We start from the raw sequence: 24,552 nt of genomic DNA, 5'->3' as shown, positions 1-24,552 counted from the left end.
GCAAAAGCATGCTAAAGAAAAAGGGAGGACAAGAGAATTAAAGTGAAGGACAGCAATCGGGCAGGCCAATATAATCACATGCATGCTGCTGCAAATGCAATATACACCTTCCGGCCAGTTCCTGATCTCATCATTGCCAACGTACTGCGCCTGCCGACCGACCGACCGACCATGCATCCACTACTCAAATCTTCACAGCTTGCCTAGCTAATTTCCTGTCTTACACTTCGAAATTGAATTGCTCATAAGTAGTACTAGGATCGAAGCTAGCTTTACCTCGTAACTCAGCACTCTCATCATGTGTAAGATTCCCTTCAATTGCCAGAAAGCAGTGATCCTGAAAAATTAAAGCTACTTCACTTTTTAAAATGGGGTATAGATCAGTTATCGATCGATCGCAATCATGATCATCCTAGCTTGACCGCATACTGCATTGGTACGTGAGAGCTATATTCCTAGCTAGTTCCTTTTTTTCTTCTTCTGAGAAAGAGATCTTCTATTGTACGTTAGAAATTAAAAGAACACTAATGTCGGATACTATTGATCTTCCTCCTGTACTTTTTGTCTATGAGTCATAACCCTAACTTTTAATATTATTAGAAAATTTTAGATCTCCCGCTGGGCTCTCGTTGGGATCTAGTAAAAATATTTTAATGTATTTTTTTAAGTTTTTTTTATATAAATTTTTTTAACTATTTTAAATATTTAAAAAAAATCATAATATTATTAAAAAATATTTTCTTAATCACGAAATAAAATAAAAAATTATAAAAATATTTTACTATTTGATTAAAGAAGTATTTTTTTTATAATTTTTTTTTACTTTTGATTAAGGAAGTATTTTTTTAATGATATTATAAATTTATTTTATTTTTTAAAAATATTTAAAAATATTAAAAAATCTATATAAAAAATAACTTAAAAAAGGACACATGTAAAACAACACTACAACCAAGCGGAAGCCCCCCGCTGGGGGCTGTAGCATCATCCTTTAATATTATATCTCTGCAAGCATGCAGGATGCAGACGATTATTATTAAAAAGGCATGCAGTAGATCAACGTCATAGGCGCTATATATCATGTATACCTCTTAATTAACTCTTTAGTATTCCGCTAATTATGTCAAACCCTAATCGTGATCTACTTACGTACGTACTTCATCACTCTTCATAAATAATAGAATGCTATTATCCTCATCCGTGTATATAGAGACAATCTGGCCGAAGTTTGCACGTACACGCGCTTTCATGTCTTTATGATCTGATCTTGTGTTAATAATTTTTTTGTATAGCTCTTCTGCGTTGATTGTCATCATGTCCATGTGTTCATCGTCTTGATGATCATTGGTACTTTTGAATGATTTTTGCACAACGCACTTCTCTAGTTCATGTATAAAACTTTGTCAACCTTTTCGGCCTCTATTTCAATGAACTTTATATATAATGAAAGGAAAATTCTATACATGACCATATCGTAAATTCTATAATAAAAGGATATTTCACTTTCATCTTACTATATAAGATGAGACATATTTATTACTATTAGATGATCTTTTATTTGATGATTATTTATCATTCAATAGTGATAAATATGTCACATCTTACATAATGAGATGAAAGTCGTGAGATGGTGATGTGATGTATAGCATTACTCATAATAAAAATAATATTACCCTTCAACACGATGTACGGAACCGTTCACTCTACTTGTACGTGTGTATACACATAAGAAATGCATGGTATATACAAGAAAAATAAGACTTGATTGGATATTTAAAGGTTGTTTGGGAGTAGAGATGGTTTCATTTCATTTCAAAAAATTTCATCTCATTTCCTTTCCAAATATCACTAAAACATAAATACTATTCAATTTCAAATCTTCAACCTTTTTATCTAATCATTACTTAATTATTACAACTTTTCTAAATTTTTAAACAAAACATAAAAAATAATTCAACTTTTTCAAATCTCAAAATAAAAATTATATTAAAAAATTATATTATAACAATATTTTAACTTTATAATATTTTTATTCAATTTTTTCTCTCATTTTTTAAAATTTAATAAAATATCTTAACTCAAATTATTTTACTATTATTTATAAATTATATCATTATTAATTATATATTTCTTATTTCATCTTATTTCTTATAAAGTATCCTCTAAAATATCTATAATATTTGAAAAGAAAATATTTAAAAATATCTAAAAATATATGACAATACATGCGTTCTCAAACGCATCCCAGAACTATTTGAAAGTTTTTTTTATTGGCACAGCAATCCACAATAACTAGTCATGTGGAAGCCTGTCACATCAACTAATCTAATATCCATTTAAGTTACGCATCAAATTTATTGATAGCATAACTCATACGAGAATATAGTCCTTACTAAAACTCGAGAGAAAATGAATGGAAGGAAGATTAGTCTTGTTAGGTACAAGCGGTCATATCAAATTGCATATCGATGTTGATATAATTTTTTTTATTGAAAAGAAAACTAAAAGAAGAAAAATTTTGAAAAAATAAGAAGATCTTATATCTCACGAAAATCATTTCTATCTCTATTCATATCGTTTCATTAAACAGATGTCTTATATGTCACTATCAGTGCGTAATTTGGTGTGTAAACTCGCTTGCAAGAAAATTTTTCTATAGAAGATATACTTGAATGTAGTACATGAATTTATAAGGACATTCATATTGGAAAAAAGGCAGATCAGCAATCATAAAAAAAAGCAATAATGAAAGAAAATGGAGATGCAAAAGGAAAGTCGGCAATATTGCAGGCCAGGTGACCATAGAATGGTGGGCTTTGTTTAATTATTGAAGGGCAAGTGGGACTTCCTAATGAGATCGTGAATCTCACTATATCTCAAAGGCGACCTTATAATTGCATGCCCCGGCCCTATTCCTTTTGATAAGGGTCACTTTTTTATATGTATCTTATTATATATGCTTTGGAATATCTGCTGCACTCTCAGACCCGTGAATAGCTACCTCCTCTCACATTATATATCAAGAATGCAGTGCTCTCTTTTTCTTTTTCTTTTTCATCCATTCATGATTCCATTAATGCCTCAGGTCCAATATCATGCAGGAATCAATGAGCCTCATGTACTCGCTTGAAATGAGAGGTTCCATTATCGTACTTATCAATAAATATTATATGCATGGCACCAGTTTTTCTAGGAAAATCAATAAATATCTTGCTAAACTGACTTTTTATTATTATTATTATTATTATTATTATTTTAAGAAAGGGGACGTTATTTTGTAATTAACGTTGTCGAGAAATGCTCAGACATTTTATCTTTTTTCCTTTTGTTTTTTCGTTTTTTCTAGATCATGTCCAATATTTATATATAATGGTGCCAGAAAACCTCATTAGCATAAGCAACTCGCGGTTGTTTACCAGCAAACATCGACCCTGTCATGTCGATGAAAATATGATCATGAGTAGATCAGGTTTGAATGGAGGGGGCCGCGCGGGGTGAACGGCTTAGGACTTGAAAAAGAAATCACGATGATTCGAGATCAGATCTTGCGGGTCAATGTTTTCAAGATGGAAAATATTCTACTCATAAATTGATTATATAAAAATATTAATCTTACAAACTCATGATGTGGTTTGATATAGTTCGTTAGATTATAAAATTATTTTTATTATTAAATAAATTATCTAATAGATCAAGTGTAAAATTAGAATTATTTTATATATATATATATTTTTTTTTTTATAGATATAACAACAGTACGTACACTTTCAAGATATATTATATACAAAGGAAGACATTCCAAAGACGAAAACAAACCCCACTTCCAAAACTAAGAATGGGACAAAGCTAACATAGAAAAACAAGCAGTGGATAGAGATGTCATGTCTATCTTGGGGCTAAAGGCGTTTCTCCCAGCAGCTGCCCCCACTGGCCTAGATTAACGTACACGAGAATCGTGCCGAAGTGAAATGATCGTCGCGTTAACATTGTGACTGAAGTTTGCAACATCTGAGGCATGTTTAATTAGATCCTGGGAGTATCTTAATTTGCCCTTCTAGGTACACCGATTAATGGTGCAATATTTCTGTTTTTTTTTTTTTTTTTTTTTTTCGGTGCATTTCATCAGTACATAACCATCCGGTAAACCTAGCAATTTTTATCTTTAAAATTTTGTGAATACTAATAAAATATATTTAAATAAATATATTTTATTAGATTTTAGTAGACGGAAAGAAAATGTTAAATAAGAATATTTTTTAAAATAAGCATTAAATTGGAGTTTATGAAAGTGAATAAATAAAATTAAAAAATTAGTTATTTTAATATAATTTTTATTTTGAAGTTTGTAAGAGTTTTATTGATTTTTATGTTTGAGTAATGATTAGATAACAATTAAATGAAAATGTTAAATTTGAAATTGAAAAGTGTTTAATGTTTGAGAATAAAGTTATAAGAAATTTTGAAAATTTTCATATTTACCAAACATGCCCTAGATCATAATTCAACCGAATAAGTTTAGGAATATTAATTTTTAGACTATAGTACTTTTTAGACACTATGATCTTCTCACTGGATATGTATTTTAATCCTAAGTTTAAAAAGTAAAACGTGTAATATCTCTAAGAAGAACCTTTAATATTTAATCTAAATTCAGATGAAGTATATTATATCAACGACTTATTCACACAGTAATTATTTTGGGATTTAGGATTTGGATTGCGTGTAAAGCTTCAAGTATCAATTCATGGGCCTACATGTTACTATTTCAAGTATTATCTAGATATTCGGTGTTTTTCATGTGGTCGTAACTGGGCTGGGACGTTACGGGCCGTACCTCAAAAGGCCCATAACAGAATGCCAGGGCCTTCCTTAATGGGCTAATTGAAAAAGAAAAGGCAGGACTAAATTCTTAACACAACGTTTGAACATACTAGAAATGCTCGTTAAAACGATTGAGTTTAATATTAGCACACTTCTTAATATGGGCTAATTGACTTTATAAGAAATTTGAGAATGTTTGGATTGACTTGAGTTTTAATTAGAGAAGATAAGAGTTAATAATATTATCATTGATTACACTGTGATACCTGTTCGGGTGATTCACTTGTCTTTATGGGTTAAGGCCTTGTCAAGTTTTTATTTGAACTTGAAGGCCTCAAGTAGGATAGAAATAAATATATAAAGTGGATTCTACAACATTCATTGATGTCTGTATAAATATTTTCGAACAACATTAAATGAGCAATTAAGATAGTACGATCAATTTTATATGTTTACCTCTCTCCCACTTGAAACCTTCAAGTTTGGGCAAGAAATTGAGGGATATTTTTCCGCCTTTAATGCCTCATCTTTGTCAATTATATCATGTTTGCATCTAGACACCAAAATTCTCCTTGCCAAATCTACTTTTCCAAATGTTATCCTTCTCAATGTCATGCAGGCAATACATTAAAGCAGATTCAGCAAATAAGATATGGTCAGGTTCTTATTAGTTATAAGTTGGTTGATGAAAGCAAATGTTTCATCTCATCTCATCATACAATACCCGCAACAAGCAATTGACCAACAATAGACCATTCAACACACACTACAGCAAAGCTAGGGTATAGACCGTGGGAAGCAAAGAAAAACCTGCAATGGAATCACCAACCATGCTGCAAGAAAACAAGCACACAGCAATTCCACAAGATCACAGCCAAGATAGCCAAAGCCAAAAAGACAGAGGAGAAGAGCAGCACCATGTAACCTGCACAAATCGACAGACTGCACAAAACTAACCGCAAGCGTCCACATATAAAGTTGTTAGCCAGCATCTATAAAACTTCAGCTAGATGCCAGTTTCCAGTTGGGGTTGAGCGCCCTGGAATATGGATTAACCGACTGAAGTATTCCTTAGGAGGTTGTTTTTACACTTTTGCCGCAGCAACATTCAGCCAAAGTACAAATAAAAGCACTACTAAAAGATGACTTGCACTCTTGCAACAACTCTCGAATTCAGAGACTAGGAGGGGGAGTAAGAAATCTATGTAGCTTCTATATCAAATAGTGTCACCATTTTTCACCATTCCCTCTTGGATCATCCAATGTCTATTTGACATCTGCATGTTTCTTTGGGTCGGGACATAGACAGGTTTCATGTCTGCATTATGGTGGGAGATAAACTCCTAGTACCTATTTCCCTGAGCCTGCAGTCACAGAAGAGAAGAAATCATGAAACAACTGGGTCAGATGTTGATTAAGATTAGCTAACAATGTTGATCTTCTTTTAGTGAATTTATAAGTTTTCCTCCTCCAAGTGGCATTTACTTCATTTTTTGTGGTTCATAAACAACTTTTGCGACTTCTGGGTTGTTAATACTCACAGTCGCATCATATGCTACAAAAGGTCTGCAGTAGTTTGGATTTGTGAGTATTGTACTGGTGGATCCACACTCACTGTCTTTAAGTGAAACTGCAGATCTGTCAAGCTTGATTGGCCACGGGTATTGGTAGTTGTGAGCAGTTAAACCCAAGTGTGAAGATGATCTCTGCATCCGCACGACCCTTGGGACATTCCTTCCTTCCGTTGATGCCCTACGCCGGCTTGGTTGCCTCTCAAATGAGTCTGGCCTTTGCTTTGGTGCACTCTGGGACCGGACTTTGGCTCTTGAAGATTCCGTGTTGGCCATGTAACTTGGGAATAATGGGTAGTCATAGGACATAGGTTCTCCATAATTAGGCCTGGGGAAAGAGAAAGGAACTCTTGAAGGATCGGGTTTGGACGCAGCGGAGTAGTATTGGGGGCTGCTTTGCCCTGTGTCAAAGGAATAGTCCTCATAATGCCCACTGCATGCTCTTGGACTCATGTCAGTCAGAGCTGATGGAGCTGGTGAGGCCTGGCAGTTGTCTTGCTTAGAGCATGCACATTGTGCTGCATAACGCATGGAAAATCTAGGCTCTGCTACTTCAAATTGTGGGTGGCTAGAGTAGCTATTCCTGCTCTTTAAACTTCCTTTTGATGCACCAAGATCCATCTCCACAATCTTAGTGTCCTCCTCCAAGCCTTCATCCATTTCCTAGATACACAATAACCAGATTGCCGATCATTGTTGTAGAAAGTACCAATTTTCATCAGTATTTGACTTCTTTGCCAGCCCTGGTAATTCGAAAATCTCTACATTTTCCCATTTTTATAATGTTGGAGAAGAGCGAAAGAGAAAAATAGCAATCTTCTTAGTACTAATAAAGCTGTTTCATTTCTCAAAGACAAGGTCAACGGTGTATAAATGACACTTCAAACCATCTTGGAAAATGTGAACCATGGTTCTTCTTCAACATATCTGAAGTGCTACAACAAAAGAAGACATATATTCGCAATTGTGGAAACAAATAGAATGTCCGTTTCTAAAATACTTTGGCTGCAATGCACTATTTTTTATTTTTTATAGAAAATAAGATCACGAATGCCAAAAGTATTGCAAGAAAACAAAGAAACTAACGTGATAGGTGTGTCTGAACCGATAATCTTGTGTCGATTTTCTGTGGGTAGAATGCCAATAATTAGCAGGCTTTGCTTCTTCCGCTATCCGGATCCTCTCTACAAGAGCTCTAGCTTGTGCCGTCACCAGTGCCTGCATGCACCGAAGTGTAGCCGTGGCCTGTTTCCTCACCAGGTGTCCTCTCACTAATGCCTGCAACTTCACTAGTCCTTTTAAAGCAGATAGTGCTTTCCTTGCCTGTCACAACACCAATGAAATTGTTACAATTCTCACTTTCATTTCTGCGATATTATCACCATATGTTACCTCTGTAATTTGTATTTAAGATAGATATATCGGCTACCCAAGTAAAGATATGGAGTTCCAGAGTTTCTTACCAAATAAGAACGGAAAATGGATTGAATCTTTATGGCAGCAGCCTCTTCAACTGCGTGGGTTTTACCATTGGCAGGTGCTGTGAGTTGGATCACCGCAGCTGCAGCATGTGCAGCAGCCACGGCTGCATCTGCTGCTGCTGTAGTAGCTGCGCCCATTGCTATGGCATGATTTTTCTGCTCATTCTCAATGTCCAGAGTGGCCGTTACCACTGGCGGCGATGTTGCAACGGTTTCAGTAGAATTCAAGTCCTTTGGAGCTGCTTCTGTAGCTGAGGATCTTCGAAAACTCCATCTTCTTTTCTCTTTAGATGTTGTTCGTGGTATGGAAATTGTAGTTGTCGAATTGTTCTCAATGGTAATGGAAGAATTCTGATTACTTGGAAGCTTTTCCTTCTCTTTCTGCTGGTCCTTCTCCTTGTCTTTCTTCCCTGTCAAGAAGCTTCTAAACCATTTGCCCATCTTCCCCATACCCGTCAAATCTTTCTAAGCTGTTCTTATATCACAGCAATAGCACAAGTAGAAGAATGCAACTACTGATACTCTAAGATCCCTCAGTCTATATTTGATATGTAGCTTTCAACACTATAATGCCCCTCATCCGAACTGAGCATAAATGCTCTTCTTATGATAGTCTAATTTTACTGTTCTATTATCTCGTCTCATTTATTGATATAATATCACTTCATCTATTACAACTACCACCTACAGTTGGCGATCAGGTGTTTGTGTCACTTTCATAAGGGGAAGAAAAAGAGAGGAAGCTCCCAAATAAGCCACTTGCCACCCTCCTAAAAGTAAAATGGTACGAAATCCTTACCTTTTTTTGAGCTTTCTCCTCTACCCATTTTGTCCTTGCAGGTGTTCCTTATTGTGATATGTTTAGCTAGGATGTTTTGGTCACTATGTGATTTTGGTTTATGCGGGATGGAAAGGATCAGAAAGCATGTGAAAATGGTTCATGAACATCCAGAATCAGAGTAAAATACTCATATCTGGGCAGGGAAGCTGTCCACTTGGGGTCCATTTCGGGTCATGGATATAAGAAAATGGAAGACCTTGTAGGTTTGTGGGGTTCATGCAGAATTGTATTAAGGGGATATTGAGTTCCACACTACAAGTATTGCATCATAAATTAATGATTTGGGGCATGGGTGTTTGCACGTGCTCCTTCTAAGGAGTCAAGTCTAACCTTTCCAAGTTCCATGATCCAAGCAAGGTCACCCTGATACCAAGAACAAGGAGGAAGTCATTCTCCCTATAACCTGAGCTAAAAGCCTTTTTTACCTCTTTACTAGAGACAATGTTAAAAGAGAATATGAGCACTTGTTTTGCAGACGAGCTAATTAATGAGATTTTGTACCTGCCTTGGCTTGTTGGAGAGGACAACCAGTCCAGCACTGCACATCTGAATAGTTAGGTAGTATTAGATGTAGGGCTGAGAGAAGGGAGAAACTCTTACAGATCAGCAAAAGTGGTAGAAGAAATCATTAAAGCTGCAGAAGAACAAGGGAACTTAATTACAATATGGTCATGATGATAAAAATACACCCACCCCCATCCCAACAAAGGGAACTTAATTAAGTCCTAACTTAAGCATTTTTATTTTCTTGGATCATTGAATTAAAATGACTGCACTTGATGATATATCTTTTTCAATCTGCAAAACATAGGAATAGATTGTAGACAAGACAAATGCTTTTTCATATAGTATTTCTGGATTTATGTTTACAGGGAATAAAGCAGAAGAGTTAGGCCTCAAGAGCCGGTGTTGGTTAATGCATGAACATTGAATTGATGTTATGTGGGACCATCTTACCCATGTACTATTATCTTCTATTATTTTCTTCAATGGGACAATTAGGTGGCAGTCACATGGTATGCTCATATGCTCCCCCTTTCACGTGGTGTTTGGTTCTTGGAAACACTGTTTTGGGATTTTCCCTTTCTTCCACTCCAGTCATTTTAATCAATCCTTAACCACCTTTTAATGGAAATTATCAGCATGCAACTCTCTCTTAACTTTTATCAATTATAATCAATCTGCAGTATACTGTGTAGACTGACTGGGAGTTTTGGGTTTCTTTTGGGATTTGGATCCAAGTGGTTCATGAGGCAACGTGCTTGGCTGATTAATAATTTGTGCTTTATAAGAATTGAAGTCTCTACTCCAACCTATGTCTACAAAAGACAAAAAGAACTGCAGTTGTGGCAAACGGTTGAAACCAGTGAAAGAAAAAATGGGACCAGACAAATGAGATCCTCAGTTTGGAGAAGTTCAGCTGAAGCCAAAAGAGTTAAATCATGACTGAAGCGCCCCCGCCCGCCCCCCCCCCCCCCCCCCCCCCCCCCCCCCAAACAACAAAAAAAAAACTGCAGCTGTAATAATTTGATGTGTAATGTATCCAACAACAACCTTCAGCAATGAAAGATAGTACAAAGGTAGCTTTGCAGAGTTCAATGGATGTTGGGGGGGGGGGGGGGGGGGGGGGTGGTTCAATTAATTCAATCTCTGATCCAGAAGATCAGCTAGGGAGACAGAAAAGATATTTGTGTGTTCTCACCCATTTGTTTGTCGGTCATGTGCAAATTAAACAGTAGATATATCTTCAAGGACATTCTGTTCTTGAGCAATAATATAATCATAGCAATGGAGAGGTTACTATATATATTCATTACATAGTTAAGAGTATGTGATAGAAAATACAAGGCAAAGGAGATGTTGTGAAAAGAAACACTAAATAAATGATAAATTACTATATAATCACAGAGTGTGTTTTAAGTAATCACATGGGCCAAAAAAGATAATATATATATATATATATATATATGCATGTGAAAGATTGCTTTATTGAACGTATACAGAGATCCTCCTTTCTTTTTGTTAGTACGTGCATCTCTTTCTTTCTTGTTTCAAAGCACATGCTAATTTGTTGGCTCCATATGGCATATGATTCTTCTTTTTGCTTGTTTCCTAACGCAACACTTCCTCAGATTCAGAGTTAGGTTTTGCTTGTGTTTCTAAATGGAGTCAGTCTCTTCTAGGGAGAAAAGAATATAAAAGGCCAAGCTGCAAATTGGTACAACAAACTGCAGATAGACTAGCTAGCCAAGCAAAGATCCAAACCAATTAACTTGGCCATCTCTCCTTGCCATACCACTTTTTTGTTGTTCCCTTACCAATCCCACAAATTGCACTCAAGTAATTTGACATTTCAAACATTAATGCCGAAGTAAGAGAAGGGAAAAGTACTTCAGGAAACGCCACACACTCTTATATATATATTTACTTGAAAACTTGTCCACAGTGATATAGATTCTCATACCTACTGTAAACTATGTTTTCTAGAAAAGAGAGAATGAATTACTTTGTTAAGTGAGAAGGGGAAACCAGGTGGACATCTTCCAACCACCCTTTGCATCACCGATGCTCTTGGATCATGTCGGATTGGCTCTATACTCGTACCGTCGTACGTGTATCTTTTATAAGCACAGCTCCCAAAGTTGGCAAGTACTGCCACTGCTTGCCCCCCACAATTTACATTTCATTTTAGAAAATATTTACAGCAGCTTACTGTCTGCTGCAGCACACTTAACATTGTAGATTAAAAAAAAAAAAAAAAATGATGACATGTAGAGTGTGTGTAGAGTGTAAGTTGATGTATAGTCAATCTCTTTCTTTTTTAAATTGGCATTATTGTTGTTAGAATAAATATAGATAGAAGTTACTGTTGAGAGTAACTATTTTGCACATATGATGTAATATCATCTAGACCACACATTTCTTAAATCTAAAATAAAAAAATAGAGAACTAAAAATAATTATGTAATGAGTATAGAGTATGTATTACTACAATAACTTCTCTCTAACATTACTCTTCTTATTATAATTTGCTCGCTTTTCTATGAGTATATTGCTAGTGCAGTTGTGTGGTCGTCTATATTAGCCCAAAAGAACACGTGGCGTTAATGATAGGCTTGGGCCCGAACTAGTCTCGGCCCACGTAAGCATAGAAAAGCCCAGTGAATAGAAGCGCCAGGCTCAGGCTTTAAGATTCGAACGATGAGGATTGGACAGCCCGGATATCTCATTAGTCATTTGTTAGGAGGTCTGATAGTTTAGTAGTCATCTTGTTTGGTCAGTTTGTTGACTTTTTGGGAACGCCCTCGATTTCGCGAGTTTCGTCTAACATTCATTTTGAAGAGTTGCGAAGTGATGATACCCACATGCTTTATTCACCCATATGCATCATCGGATGTTGACCAAAACCTGTCTCTGCAGTCTGCGGTGCCAATGAGATCAACAAACCGAGATTACAGCCGGTTTGAACGCGTAGATCAACCGAAGACATTGATGATAACATTGAGACAGAGATCGATCCCTTCATTCTTCAACGCCTTAAATTATGAGAATATTTCCACACGTTAAATTAAACACTCTCATTAATAATATACTGAAGAAGAGGATTCAAACCCCCAAACTTTCAACTACTCACTGTAGACATGTAAGCTTTTATACCTCAGCCACGATGCTTCATTACTTCCAACTGCATTTAAAGAGTACACACCCTATTTTCTTCTCTTGCGGCTCTTCCATTAATACACAACACCTCACGGGGGCGCTTTCCATATCTCTCTCTTTTTTCTGCCTCTCTCTCTCTCTCTCTCTCTCTCTGTTGTTTGGTCGTGATTGCAGAGATGGCTAATTCCGCCAGGGTCATTGCCTTTCTTGCAGTTGTGCTTGTTCTCCTCCCTCCGATTGCTCTGGGAGACTTTTTATCCCCTCTTCTGTCTCCTATCTTTGGTTTGTCATCGACCTTGTACACTTTGTTTACCACGTCTGGGGTCATGATCATTAAGCTCATATATTTTTTGATTGCCGCGCTCTCTGTTTGTTTTGGGATGTCATTGCATTATTATTATTATTATTATTATTAATATTGGTTTTCTTCGTGACCACAGATGATGTGTGCAAAGAAGTGGAATGTGGAAAAGGAACTTGCAAGCCATCTGCTAATAGCACTTTCTTCTATGAATGTGAATGTGATCCCGGGTGGAGTCAGACTAGTTCTGACCTTGATGATCACCTCAAGTTTCTTCCTTGCGTGGTTCCCAATTGTAAGATATCTCTCTATCTCTATCCCTGTCTCTGTTTTTCTCGTAAATCCAAGTGGCCACGCTATTTTCTTTCAATGATTATGGCATTGCTTCCACTGAAAAAGATTTGCAGCCCGGGGTCCGATATTGTTTCTGCTGAACTTGTAGCTATAGCTTGGTCACTTGTGGTTTGGTGGTGTGTTATTGGCATCAGATCAATACTTTTGGTGTTCAAAATAACTTGGGAATAACAACAAAGCATAACCAAGCATATCAGATTTGAGGTAATATATAAGTAATTAAGTGAATGAAATTTGATATAAGTTGGTGATGCATATCAATTACACCCTAATCTTTTCTTATAGAATCGTGTCATGCCGAGATGAGCCCAACTTACTCGTAAAGGAAGAAACTTGTATGGATGTATAATATGAGATGTCCATATCGTACCTAAGCAATGCCTTATTATTTCTTTGACATCTTTGGACAGTAGCCCTTAAGAATTTATATTCAAAAGGTATTAATATTCAAAAGGTATTATCCGTTTTAATCATTGTCAAACTATTCGATGATTCTGCTGATGCTGATAGCTTGGGATTTTTCCAGGTACCCTTAGTTACTCGTGCGCAAAAGCCCCCTCACCCTTCCAAGAGAAAGCACGCAAAGCTAATGAATCCATCTTTGATCGTAATGCACTATAGTTTTAACCTTAAATATTGTTGTCAGCTCGACATTTTTCTACTGGTATTGATGGATCTATTTCGTTGTTTTGATCATATAGCCTGCTACTGGACTGACTGTGGAGGTGGTTTCTGCAACAAGACATCGGTTTTCACATACTCTTGTGTGTGCGCCGATGGTTATCATAATCTTCTCAATGCTACTGCCTTCCCATGTTTTGAAGAATGTAAGAGAGCACAGACCTATTTTGCTGTCATGGAGAAAAAGGGAAATAGTACATAAAGAAGGGAACTCCAGACCTGAGTTTGTTTGTATGTATTTTAGGTGCAATTGGGATGAATTGTGCGAACCTTGGAATTCCACTTGGAAACAAATCTACTGCTCCCGCTGAAGCAGTGGCTGATGAAGGAACGAGCCCAGGTGAGACATGTATTACTAATTATTCGAGTCTGTTAATTCTCCATAAGCACCAATTATTTGGGTTATTATCAATGATGTTTTGCCTGTTTTCTCTTTTACAGCTACTTCTTCAATTCTACAAGGAATTTTGCTGTGGTTGATGATAATGATATGATTATTGGGGCTATGGTTCCGTAGAAATAGGATGATTATATATTATGAGCATATGCTACACCTGGTTTCTGGCCCTGAACTCTGCTTTATTCAGGTCTTATACACATAAATTGACACACTAATTCCGGGAAGAGTCTATTGATCGATACATATTACAAGGCATTTATATGTATTATATATATTCAGGTCTTATAAATAATTTCTATACATTCTAAAATCGCTACTACTTGTTATTTTGTTAGGCATTTTGTAACTTAAGAGCACTTTGCTAATCTCTATATAAGGACAAGTTACTCTTCCTAAGTAAAAAGCCTTAAAAACCCATAAACAAATCAATCATTTAACCAATAATTCTATCATTTTGGACATGTGAGCAGCAATGTGCCAAACTTGGTCATGAATTTTGAGTACGAGCACTTGGAGGAGTGGTTGAACAGGAACTAAGATCCTTTACAGTTTTTTGACTAAACAAACACCTTTTCAAATAGAAGAAAACCAGGCACAGTCGATGGATTTCATTAACATGATTTTGGAAGGGATGGCATAATTATCAAAAAGAGTAGGAGTCTGGGCAAGGAATAAAATGCTCGATCAGTTCAGGATGAGGCTAGAGACAGTACCAGACTATAAATGTAGGCCCATGTATCCTAGTCGAGGGTTTTGGGCCGAGCTTGGCGCAGCTTTTACCCGAAAAGGAGTTCTGGATTTCTGGCTGAATAACAATTAAAGGTTTGCTGGGTTTTTTATGGCGCCCGAAAGTAACCAAGAATCACTCCAACGCAGGTGGTCCAGATTAAGCTGTCCCATCTATTTGATAATAAATAAAGAAATCCAACCTCTACTCTCTCACAACCACATCTCTATGAGTTACGGCGCCACTCTATCGGCGGCGTACGGCCCACTTTGATAGATGGAATTAAAACACATTTGATTGATTTGAACCTCTGGACCTCCTTATTATGTCATTCGCATACCTTTTTCTGCTATTTGTAGGCTCCGTAGTATGATTTATAAATAATAATAAAATATATCTGAATATAAATAATTTAAAATATACATTTAAATGAATTTAAATTTTTTATAAAATAAATTAAAAAATAATAAATTTTTCATCTATGACTAGTTTAGAATTAATTGAAATCATTCAAAATAAAATAGACAAGATAGAGTGACATAAGTTAAATAATATTTCATTATTTAAAATTTTAAAAAATTAAATTTTTTATTATATTTTACATAAAAATTTAAACATATTATAATAATAAAATAAAATAAATTGAGATCTTTATCAATACTTATGCTCACAACTGCCACTGCTTTCTCCCTTTCACTCTTTATATTTTTTCGAATTTCGTGTGTGAATTATATGTTGCTTTTCCACAGTCTCGAACTTCGTTTCCCTCAAAAGCTTTCCCATCTGGCTTCATGGATCTCTGGCATATAATAGAACAGTAACCTTCACTTTCACTTTTATCTTCCTTCTCCGTCTATAATATAATTTCTTTTGGTGAAGTTATAGTACAAAAATTATCGCTCTTCGTTTATTTTTTCGTGTTTACATCTTTACGTGACCTCTCAATTATTGTATTAATTCTTGAATTTTGATGTCCGTGAAACAAAATAAATTTTTGTTTGAATTATTGTATTCATTTTCTATTTTTCTTTATTATTTTTCTGTCTTGGTTTTTTTAATTTGGACTTTTGAGCATGATGTGCCACTTTTGTCTTCAGATCGCAGTAAATTTTGGAACATGACAGGATTCATGTCTTTGGAAATTGGAGCTACAGATCTATGTTTATAGTCTATTAGACATGCTCTTTTCTCAAAAAAAAAAAACAAAAACAAAAACAAACATGGTTAATTATTGAGGGACCCCTATTTTATTTTCCCTAAAAGATTAATTAATGGAGAAATAATAGTCGAGATGGTGCATTCTTGGGTGAGGTGAGGCCCACGGTGCACTTCATTAATATGCTAATCATCATGATCAATGTTATACCGTGATTGCAAAAAATGCAAGGTTTATGAATTGGGAATTGGTATTGTTTTAAAGGTATCATCATTGCCAAGCTTGTGTACCTCAACTTATCTTTGGTACGCACATCCTAGCTAGTTGCATATTTAGTATGTGCTCGTGTGGGCCTGTCGTCACCGACTAAATACAAGGACTATCATTTGATTACTTGAGTAAGGACACTCATCATATAATATACTTGAGGTTTATTCTTGTCTTTATCCCGATTTAACTCCCACCACTGTTTTATAAATTATTTTTGCAGAAGTTATTTATTTAAAACTTATACTTAATATTATTCTTTTAATTTTCTTTAATACAGAAACCAAACATCATTTGAATTCTTCAAATGAATAATGGTACGTATAAATCCTAAATTAATAAATAACGCCTAAGCCCTTTTTATCAAAAGGTAAGGTTTGGTCTATGTATCAAAGAAAAATTAAAAGGAGAAAGGGTGGGGGAGGGGCAGGGGGAAAGAGAGGGACAGATGATGCGACCTCTTCAAAGATTCCACTTAAATTCACGTTGAAAGTAAGGATTGGGATGTCTGCGCGCGACAGTGGATCGAGTGGATATGGTTTTTTTTTTTTTTTTTTTTTGAAGTCATGATCTCCTTCCATAACTCAGTCCTCCCATTAGATTATTTAGCGACTGTGGTGGTGCGCGCCTTCAGCGCTGAATTAAATAGCAATATATGCCGCACTGCAGGGCTGGGACAGAGAGAGCCCTCGGTCTTTAATGGGGCGTGGGACATGAATAAGGATAGGATAGATTGCCTGTGGTTGCAAGTGCAAACTAGACTAGCTCTTTGAATAATTAAGATTGGTTGAGAGCTTCTCTCCAGTTACACCGTACACGTAGCATCTGAGTCTTAATGATGAAAATGAGATCCTTCTGTCCACCAGCCCATCCACCACCACACTGCTCTTGTTCTTGCCACTCCAAATAATTTCTTTAGTGATCACCATTTGTGCTGAAAAGGGTAGTAAACAAAGTCTTTGACCAAGTCGTAATTAAACTTAAATAAAATCAAGTTTTTTAATCACAAGTTGATACACTAAAGAATGAGAATGATTTTTTTTTTTTTTTTTTGATAAACAACGCCATCACCTCAAGCCTTTCGAAGAAATATAGCACCTAAAAGCGACAAAAATGCCGGCCGGCCATTATATTTGGAAGTGAGAGTTAGAAACTATGAATGGGGGAGAATTTACGTCCCATTACATTAATGCTTTCCCTATCCAATCTAGTCTGAGCAGTGAGCTGCAACATCAAGCTAACAGCCCATATTGATAGATAGACAAGATCGATAACAGCGGCATCTGGACTTAATGGGGAGGTTCGTCCAAATGCATTTACATCACAATCAATGTGCTTACCAAAACTGAAACCAACGCAAGTGGGATCGGTCTAATATGCAGTGCCATTTATTCCACGCATGCATATAGGATATTGGACGGGACGGGATGGGATGGGAAGGAACCCCGAGCAACGTCAAGGATTTAATGCCACTGCATGGCCTGTGCGCGTGGTACTGGTGTCATCGGGGACAATTTCTGTGATAGATCAGAATATGTAGATGGTCATGGTTCTCCTTGGCTTCACATGATGATTCCCGTACACATTATAGTTTTAATACTCTCCCGATACGCACATGATGATTTCGCTTACAACACAAAGCTCTATAAACTTGTCTGAATCTGGGACAGATTTTCCTATACATATATATATATATATTAAATTGTTTGATAACGTACAAAGTGTTGACATTTTTATATAAAAAAAAAACGTACAAACATTCTCTTGGGTTTCAAGATTTCAAGCAGACTGCAGTCCCAGTACTATATAAGCACACAGCTCCATACCTTTGGCTATAGTGACACCCCTGTGTTGTCCACATTAGAGAACTGCTCCATGGATAACGTATTTCAGTACATATATATATATATACACACACTATATTCTGCTCTCTCTAATACGAGTTTATATTACGTTCTAAATGCTAATATTAAAAAGGAGGGGGGCAAAAAGGCCAGTCGTGGTTTAAAGCTTTTGGTCCGATCGCGGGAAGAATGTACCAAATCGAGAGAAGTGTTTGTGCCAGACGTCCTTTACCTCAGGGCAACAAATTATTGAAACAGAGAGACACCACCAAGAACGAAAACATTATGCCACACAGTACCGCTGAAGAGAACAGAAGGGGAACTGGGCGAGCTTGTCAGGACAGAGTCAGGACCTCTCTTGTAGTGTCGGGTTGAAACGTGGCCTAGACCCCTGAGGTTTTCGCCTGATGAACGTTGGAGTTAGTGTTTGTAAGATTAGCATCTTTCTTAATAAATATAATGGTAAATATTCTTAAATTTATGTAATTACTCTATATTAGAATATTTCTTCCTCGTATTATCTTATTTAATTTGGCCATATTCAACTAAAAGTAGGCCTGCTTTGTACAGTTTTATAGACACAAAAATAATACAAATTATTCTCCAAAATTCTGTCTCTCTTTTTCCTTTTTCTAAACAAGTAAATATATTTCATTAAAAAATATGATATAAGATGAGGGGTGGGATTTCTTAATAAATATCCTAGAATAATAACAAAAATACAAATTGATGGATAAAAAAGTAAAAATAAAAAAATTTTTATGATCAATTTCTTGATCGTCACTCATATCTTATAAAGATGACGATATCTTAAAAGATAGAAATAAGATATTTGTAAAAAATTACGAATAATGGAACTACTACTGGTAGCGGTGAGAGTGATGGATGCACTGTTACTTATTGTCATAAGATAATTTTTAGAGAGATCTTCAGACCGTTCTTCAAAATCACGATTTAGAGAAAGCGATAAAATAATATTATAATCTAAGTTATATATACAGTTACAAGTGGAATACAACTAATACGTACGTTCTAGCTAGCATATATAGTAGCTATATAGGTCTTGTCTTACGTGCATGAAGACGTAGATAACTAATGAAATATGAATTTTGATCCACTTTTAATAAAATTCGATATATAGTTTTCGTGAATTTATATTTTTCAAAAGGATTCGAAGAAGACATACATCCGTATACAAGCTAAGGCATGCACCTGGCTAGGAGTTGAACATTCATGCATGTTTTTACGTGGCATGTCCAAGAAGTTGCCACAATTGTTTCATCTTGAAAAATTCTACCATCAAGTTAGTGTATAGAACATATATATCTAGCTAATAAAATTCTTAAATTACATGATAATCTCTTTTAAAAGATAAATTTTAAAATTTAAATTTTATAAATCAAATCTTATTATTTAAGTGATGTATATTATATATACTATACAAATGATCAGTTTGAAAATAGAATAACTTTATCTATTATATTTTCTTCTCTTTAAGTACTGTAAATAGTGATATAAGAAAATGGGTTGGCATCGCTAATAAGAATTAATCAAAATTAGCATAGTGTCCAGCCATATCGAATAGGTTTATGCTTCTAATTCCTTGGCGAGGACCAGACTATTGTCAACAGGGCGAGTATGGTGGGGACTAAAAACGCTCTACGCCACAGATGCGAGAATTGACATAAATAGGACTGCATATCTTCCAATAATAAACTCCAATTCATTGGACCACGACGGACCTGCAAGGTTAAGTGGCTTGCCTGCCTTCCCAGGCTATTAATTCATTAGGTAGCATGATTTACGTTGAAAAACAAGCATACATATATATTACATCTCCATTTCTATTTATAATTAATATACATATACGAAGGTAGGCTCCATTGAATTAATAGAGATATATATATCTCATCTACACAATATTTGCATGTCTCCCCGACCCACACGTTTGAAAATCTTTTGAACTCGATCGTTGCCTTTTGCATAGTCAGAACTAGGAAATATAGCTTCTAAGTGCATTCGATTGGAATTAATTGCTAGTAGTTGCACGTGGGGACCAATAACCAATTAAAAAAAGTGATACACATTACGATTTTAATTAACAGGTAGGTACTACATCAATCTCACGTAAAAATAAAATAAATAAATAAAAATGATTCAATTGCTTTCTATTTATAAGTTATTTTTATAAAATAATAATACATAAATGATAAGCTTTGACTCAGATTAGTTCAGATCCCATTTATTTATTAATAAACTGCAATATCAACCAAGAGGCCATGCACTAGGTCACAGTCATGAAGGTTATTTAGGTTAGGGGAGGTAATTTGTGTTTATGGGTAGTGTTTGTGTTCTGTCAAATTATCATTCGATTATATGAGTCAATCCGAACACAACCTATTAAATTAAACGGATCAGACATTCAAAACTAACACGATTTGTTTAAATAACGGGTCATATCGTGTCACTTGTTTTGACCCGTTTAGTAATTAATTATAAATATGTCAACTAATTTTAATATATTTCATGTAAATAGGTTGAACTAACCCACATAACTCATTCGACATGATTAATATAATTCCATATAAAAGTTTAAATCTATATTTATTAGTAGCCACATTATCTAAAAAAATGAATAAAACTACTTACTAACAAAAAATATCAATGCTTTCTGAATTTTAGCCTCTAATAAAACTAATATTATAAACCCAATAATAACAAATATTGTCATAGGACTAGAATTACAATTCTAGCAATAGAAATAAAAACATAATGAGAAACATCAATATTACAATCAAAAATAATAAAACAGCTTCAATTTTAAAGTAATTAATTAGAAATATGTCAACTAATTTTAATACATTTCATGTAAATGAATTGACTTAACTCGCATAACTCATTTGACATAATTAACATAATTGTACATAAAAGTTCAAATCTATATTTATTAGTAGCCACATTATCTAAAAAAACCAATAAGACTACCTGCTAACAAAAAATATCAATACTTTCCAGATTTTAACCTAAAATAAAATCAATATTACAAACTTAACAATAAAAAATATGAGTATAGGACTAGAATTATAATTCAAACAATAGAAATAAAAGCATAATGAGAAATATCAATATTACAACCAAACAATAATAAAACTGTAATTTTGAAATAAAATCTAAAGGTGTTATTGAGGCTCTTGACTTTGGGTTAAGCAGTCTAATCTGTTATTCACCTATTTATTAATTATGTCTTAACGGATCAACTTATTTTAATATAAATCCATTTATATCAAAGCTAAATCAGCCAGTTAATTTCATATTATGTTAGTGTTTGATTCATAAATCATATTACATATTAACACCTCTAATTTAGGTTTGACAGAAAGTTGAATGCCTATTTATAATCTTCTATTATAGTCATCGAATGAGTTGCACTAATTTTGAACTGAGCTATTGCACTTGAAAAATATATCTCGCTCCATGATCTTCAACAGGATAATTACTCGAAGAGATAAGATACATGGTCATGTAATGCAATAGAATTATTATATTCATCATTTATATATCACATAATTTTTTTTACTTTTTAGTTTTTTAATAAATTTGTGATGTACGGATAACGATAACAAAACGTCACAAATACAAGCGATGCATATGCAGGAATGATGTGTAGAATATTTCATTAATGCTGTATCACCAAATGTTTAGGTTGCGTTTGGATATTGAACTGAATTAAGTTGAGTTAAGTTGAGATGATAAAATATTGTTAGAATATTATTTTTTAATATTATTATTATTTTGAGATTTGAAAAAATTAAATAGTTTATTATATTTTGTATTGAAATTTGAAAAAATTGTAATAATAAGTTAAAATAAATTGAGGTGAATTGAATAACCAAACGAAGTCACTTCTAAAAAGATTCATGCCGCGTGATTAGCATGTGATAGATAAGAACGAATGTATACATGCATCAAATAGATAAGAACGAATCTGATCGACTTTATATGATAGATTGAATGATCAGTGCATGGCTCCCTTAGAATGAAGACACAATACTGAGGTTCTTGTGGTACGGGCTATCTAGGGATTTTTCTACCCCCTCCATTATCTTTGACTCCCCCACCCCCCAATAAACTTGACAAGGGATTATCCAATTTTAAGGTGGGTGAAGAGTACAAGTCAAGATGTCTCGAATTTAAAATTATCGAATTGGGTAATGCTTTATACATTTATACAGTTATAAAGAATATAAATATCGTACAATTGTTTTAAAAATATAAAATTTATTATTAAAAAATTATTTTATTTTTATATAATTCTTATATTTATTCATTATTTTTAAAATAATTATATAATATTTATATACTTACAACTATAATTATCATTTTTCTCAAACTAAACAACTCAAAATTAGTCAAATTTTTGTTTCCAGATAATTGATTTCAATAAAAATAAGTAAAATAAAAATACTAATTTTAAACATCCAAAAGTTTATTATTTAAAATGAATAATTATTTTCTAATTGATCAGGAGTACAAAAGAGCCTAATAATTTAAAGAAAATGATTTACACATAATATTTTTTTTATAATATTTTATATAATTATTTTTAAATAAAGATATTTTTATAAAATATTTCATAAAAATAATATTATTTTATACAAAATATATTATGTATATCATTTCTCATAATTTAGGTGGAGGGTCATGCATGCTGAAATGCTGGCTACCAATCATTTAGCTACACGCAATTACATGATGGCTTACCTTCCTTCGCAGGTTATCCACGGCCATAAGTACAGCTGGCCCATCTCATTTAATGCCCCTCGTTGATCCAGTTTCCACCCTTCGTTTTTTCAGCCTTTCAGGTCCGTGTGGGTCCAATTGCCAACTGCCAAGTATAATTCCCTTCCACACCCATTCCAATAAGAGTGCTGTTAGGGGTAGCCAAAATTTATTTATTTATTTATATTTTTTTAATATTTTTAAAAGATATAAAAAATAAATATATTATTCACTTTCCTAATTAATAAAATAAATAAATAAATATACAAGCAATTAAAATAAAATGATAAAATGGAAGGATATAATAACATCATTCTTCCAATAATGTCTATATTTTCAAGGATATAATAACATCATTCTTCCAATAATGTCTATATTTTCGAATTTTCACTTTTTTGCTCCTTTTATTTCTTTAAGATGTCTATTGTATTTCTGTGTAACATATTTGTAATTATGAATTATATAATTATTGTGTAATTATTTAAAAAATAATAATAAAACATTAGACTCAAATAGAAAAAATTAATTTTTTAATAATAGACTCTATTCTTTTTCAAAATAATTACAAAATATTTACGTACTTCAAGAATGTATGTAAATTTTCTCTTTAAAAAATAACTATAATTTGATTTGATCAAATTGGTAGAATAAAATAAAATAATTTTTGGAATCTTTTTTAATGATAATTATTTGAAATTTTGTGAATTTTATTTTACTTTTAGTTTGTTGCAAAATTATAAATATTAAATAAGAAGCTTTCATTAAAAAATTCTTATTAAAGTAATTCTGGTGTAAAGAATATATACATGAAAGTTTAAATTTTAAAGTGGAAAATTTAACAATGATTTTTTTCCCTAAATAACCTTGCAACGAAGCTGCAAACTCCCATAGTTTTCCATATTATTGTCTTTTCGAGGCTACGGGGTAAGTACTATTTTGTTTGTCATTGGAATAAGTCCGGAATATTTGGTACCGACTATTTGATGTGTCGAGCCCTCTTTCTCTTTCTTCAAAGTGTCGACTATTACGATATTTTAAAATCGTACGTCATATATTCTCAAAAAAAAATCATACGTCATATATATATATATATTAAGATTTTTGCTCTCAATACGATACGGTCACTATTAAGTTCAAGGGATTAGATTTCCTATAATTCTTTTTTTTTTTTTCGTAAGCACTTGTTATAATTAAGGTACAAATAGATATATTAATGTTGCTTGTAATTCACATAATATATTTAGTTGTCGATACTTGTTTTAAGATTTGAAAAAATTAAATTATTTATTATATTTTATGTGAAAATTTAAAAAAATTATAATAATAAGATGAGATGAATTAAGATAGATTTTGAATACAAACGAGATTCAATGTTTATAAAATTTATAATCATCAAGAAAGAAAAATTTTTTTGTAAATGAATTTGTGTATTAAATTATATATTAATATTGATACGTAAGATATTTATTTAATTTAACTATATAAATTAAAGATAAAAATTATTTTTACGAGATAAAAGATTAAAATCATATCAGCGTGCGGTTTTGATGCGCCAGCTTGTAATTTTACAGTTTTATCGTAACATAATTTGATTAATAAAAAAATAATAATCTGAAATTAGATATTTTTACATCAACAATATAGAAGGCCGTATTCAGTATTCACCAAT

The 24,552-nt window shown here is 33.6% G+C and overlaps 2 protein-coding genes across 4 annotated transcripts; one reads left to right on the top strand and one right to left on the bottom strand.

The window, feature by feature from the left end:
• Window positions 1-5,728: 5,728 nt before the first annotated feature.
• On the bottom strand, window positions 5,729-11,356 carry LOC121244296 (protein IQ-DOMAIN 14-like). Of its 3 annotated transcripts, none has more exons than XM_041142307.1 (6): window positions 11,221-11,356; window positions 9,179-9,348; window positions 7,856-9,077; window positions 7,479-7,715; window positions 6,363-7,055; window positions 5,729-6,185 (listed from the first exon to the last, which is right to left on the bottom strand). In XM_041142307.1, exons 3-6 carry the CDS (start codon window positions 8,321-8,323, stop codon window positions 6,165-6,167), a joined length of 1,419 nt encoding a protein of 472 aa, XP_040998241.1. In that variant the 5' UTR covers window positions 8,324-9,077; window positions 9,179-9,348; window positions 11,221-11,356; the 3' UTR covers window positions 5,729-6,164. The 3 variants fall into 3 exon arrangements, with proteins under 3 accessions (XP_040998241.1, XP_040998250.1, XP_040998246.1); XM_041142316.1 differs by having other exon boundaries at window positions 9,216-9,348; XM_041142312.1 differs by having other exon boundaries at window positions 7,856-9,348.
• A 1,050-nt stretch (window positions 11,357-12,406) lies between these two features.
• LOC121245806 (neurogenic locus notch homolog protein 1-like) lies at window positions 12,407-14,417 on the top strand. Its single transcript, XM_041143677.1, has 6 exons — window positions 12,407-12,656; window positions 12,815-12,970; window positions 13,556-13,636; window positions 13,731-13,856; window positions 13,955-14,050; window positions 14,152-14,417. The coding sequence occupies exons 1-6, from the start codon at window positions 12,551-12,553 to the stop codon at window positions 14,202-14,204; spliced, it is 618 nt and encodes a 205-aa protein (XP_040999611.1). The 5' UTR covers window positions 12,407-12,550; the 3' UTR covers window positions 14,205-14,417.
• Window positions 14,418-24,552: the final 10,135 nt, after the last annotated feature.

The sequence above is a fragment of the Juglans microcarpa x Juglans regia genome, chromosome 1S (genome assembly GCF_004785595.1).
Source record: "Juglans microcarpa x Juglans regia isolate MS1-56 chromosome 1S, Jm3101_v1.0, whole genome shotgun sequence".
Lineage (NCBI taxonomy): Eukaryota > Viridiplantae > Streptophyta > Magnoliopsida > Fagales > Juglandaceae > Juglans > Juglans microcarpa x Juglans regia.
The sequence above is the reverse complement of the archived record's forward strand: the minus strand, read 5'-3'. Positions and strand labels throughout refer to the sequence as shown.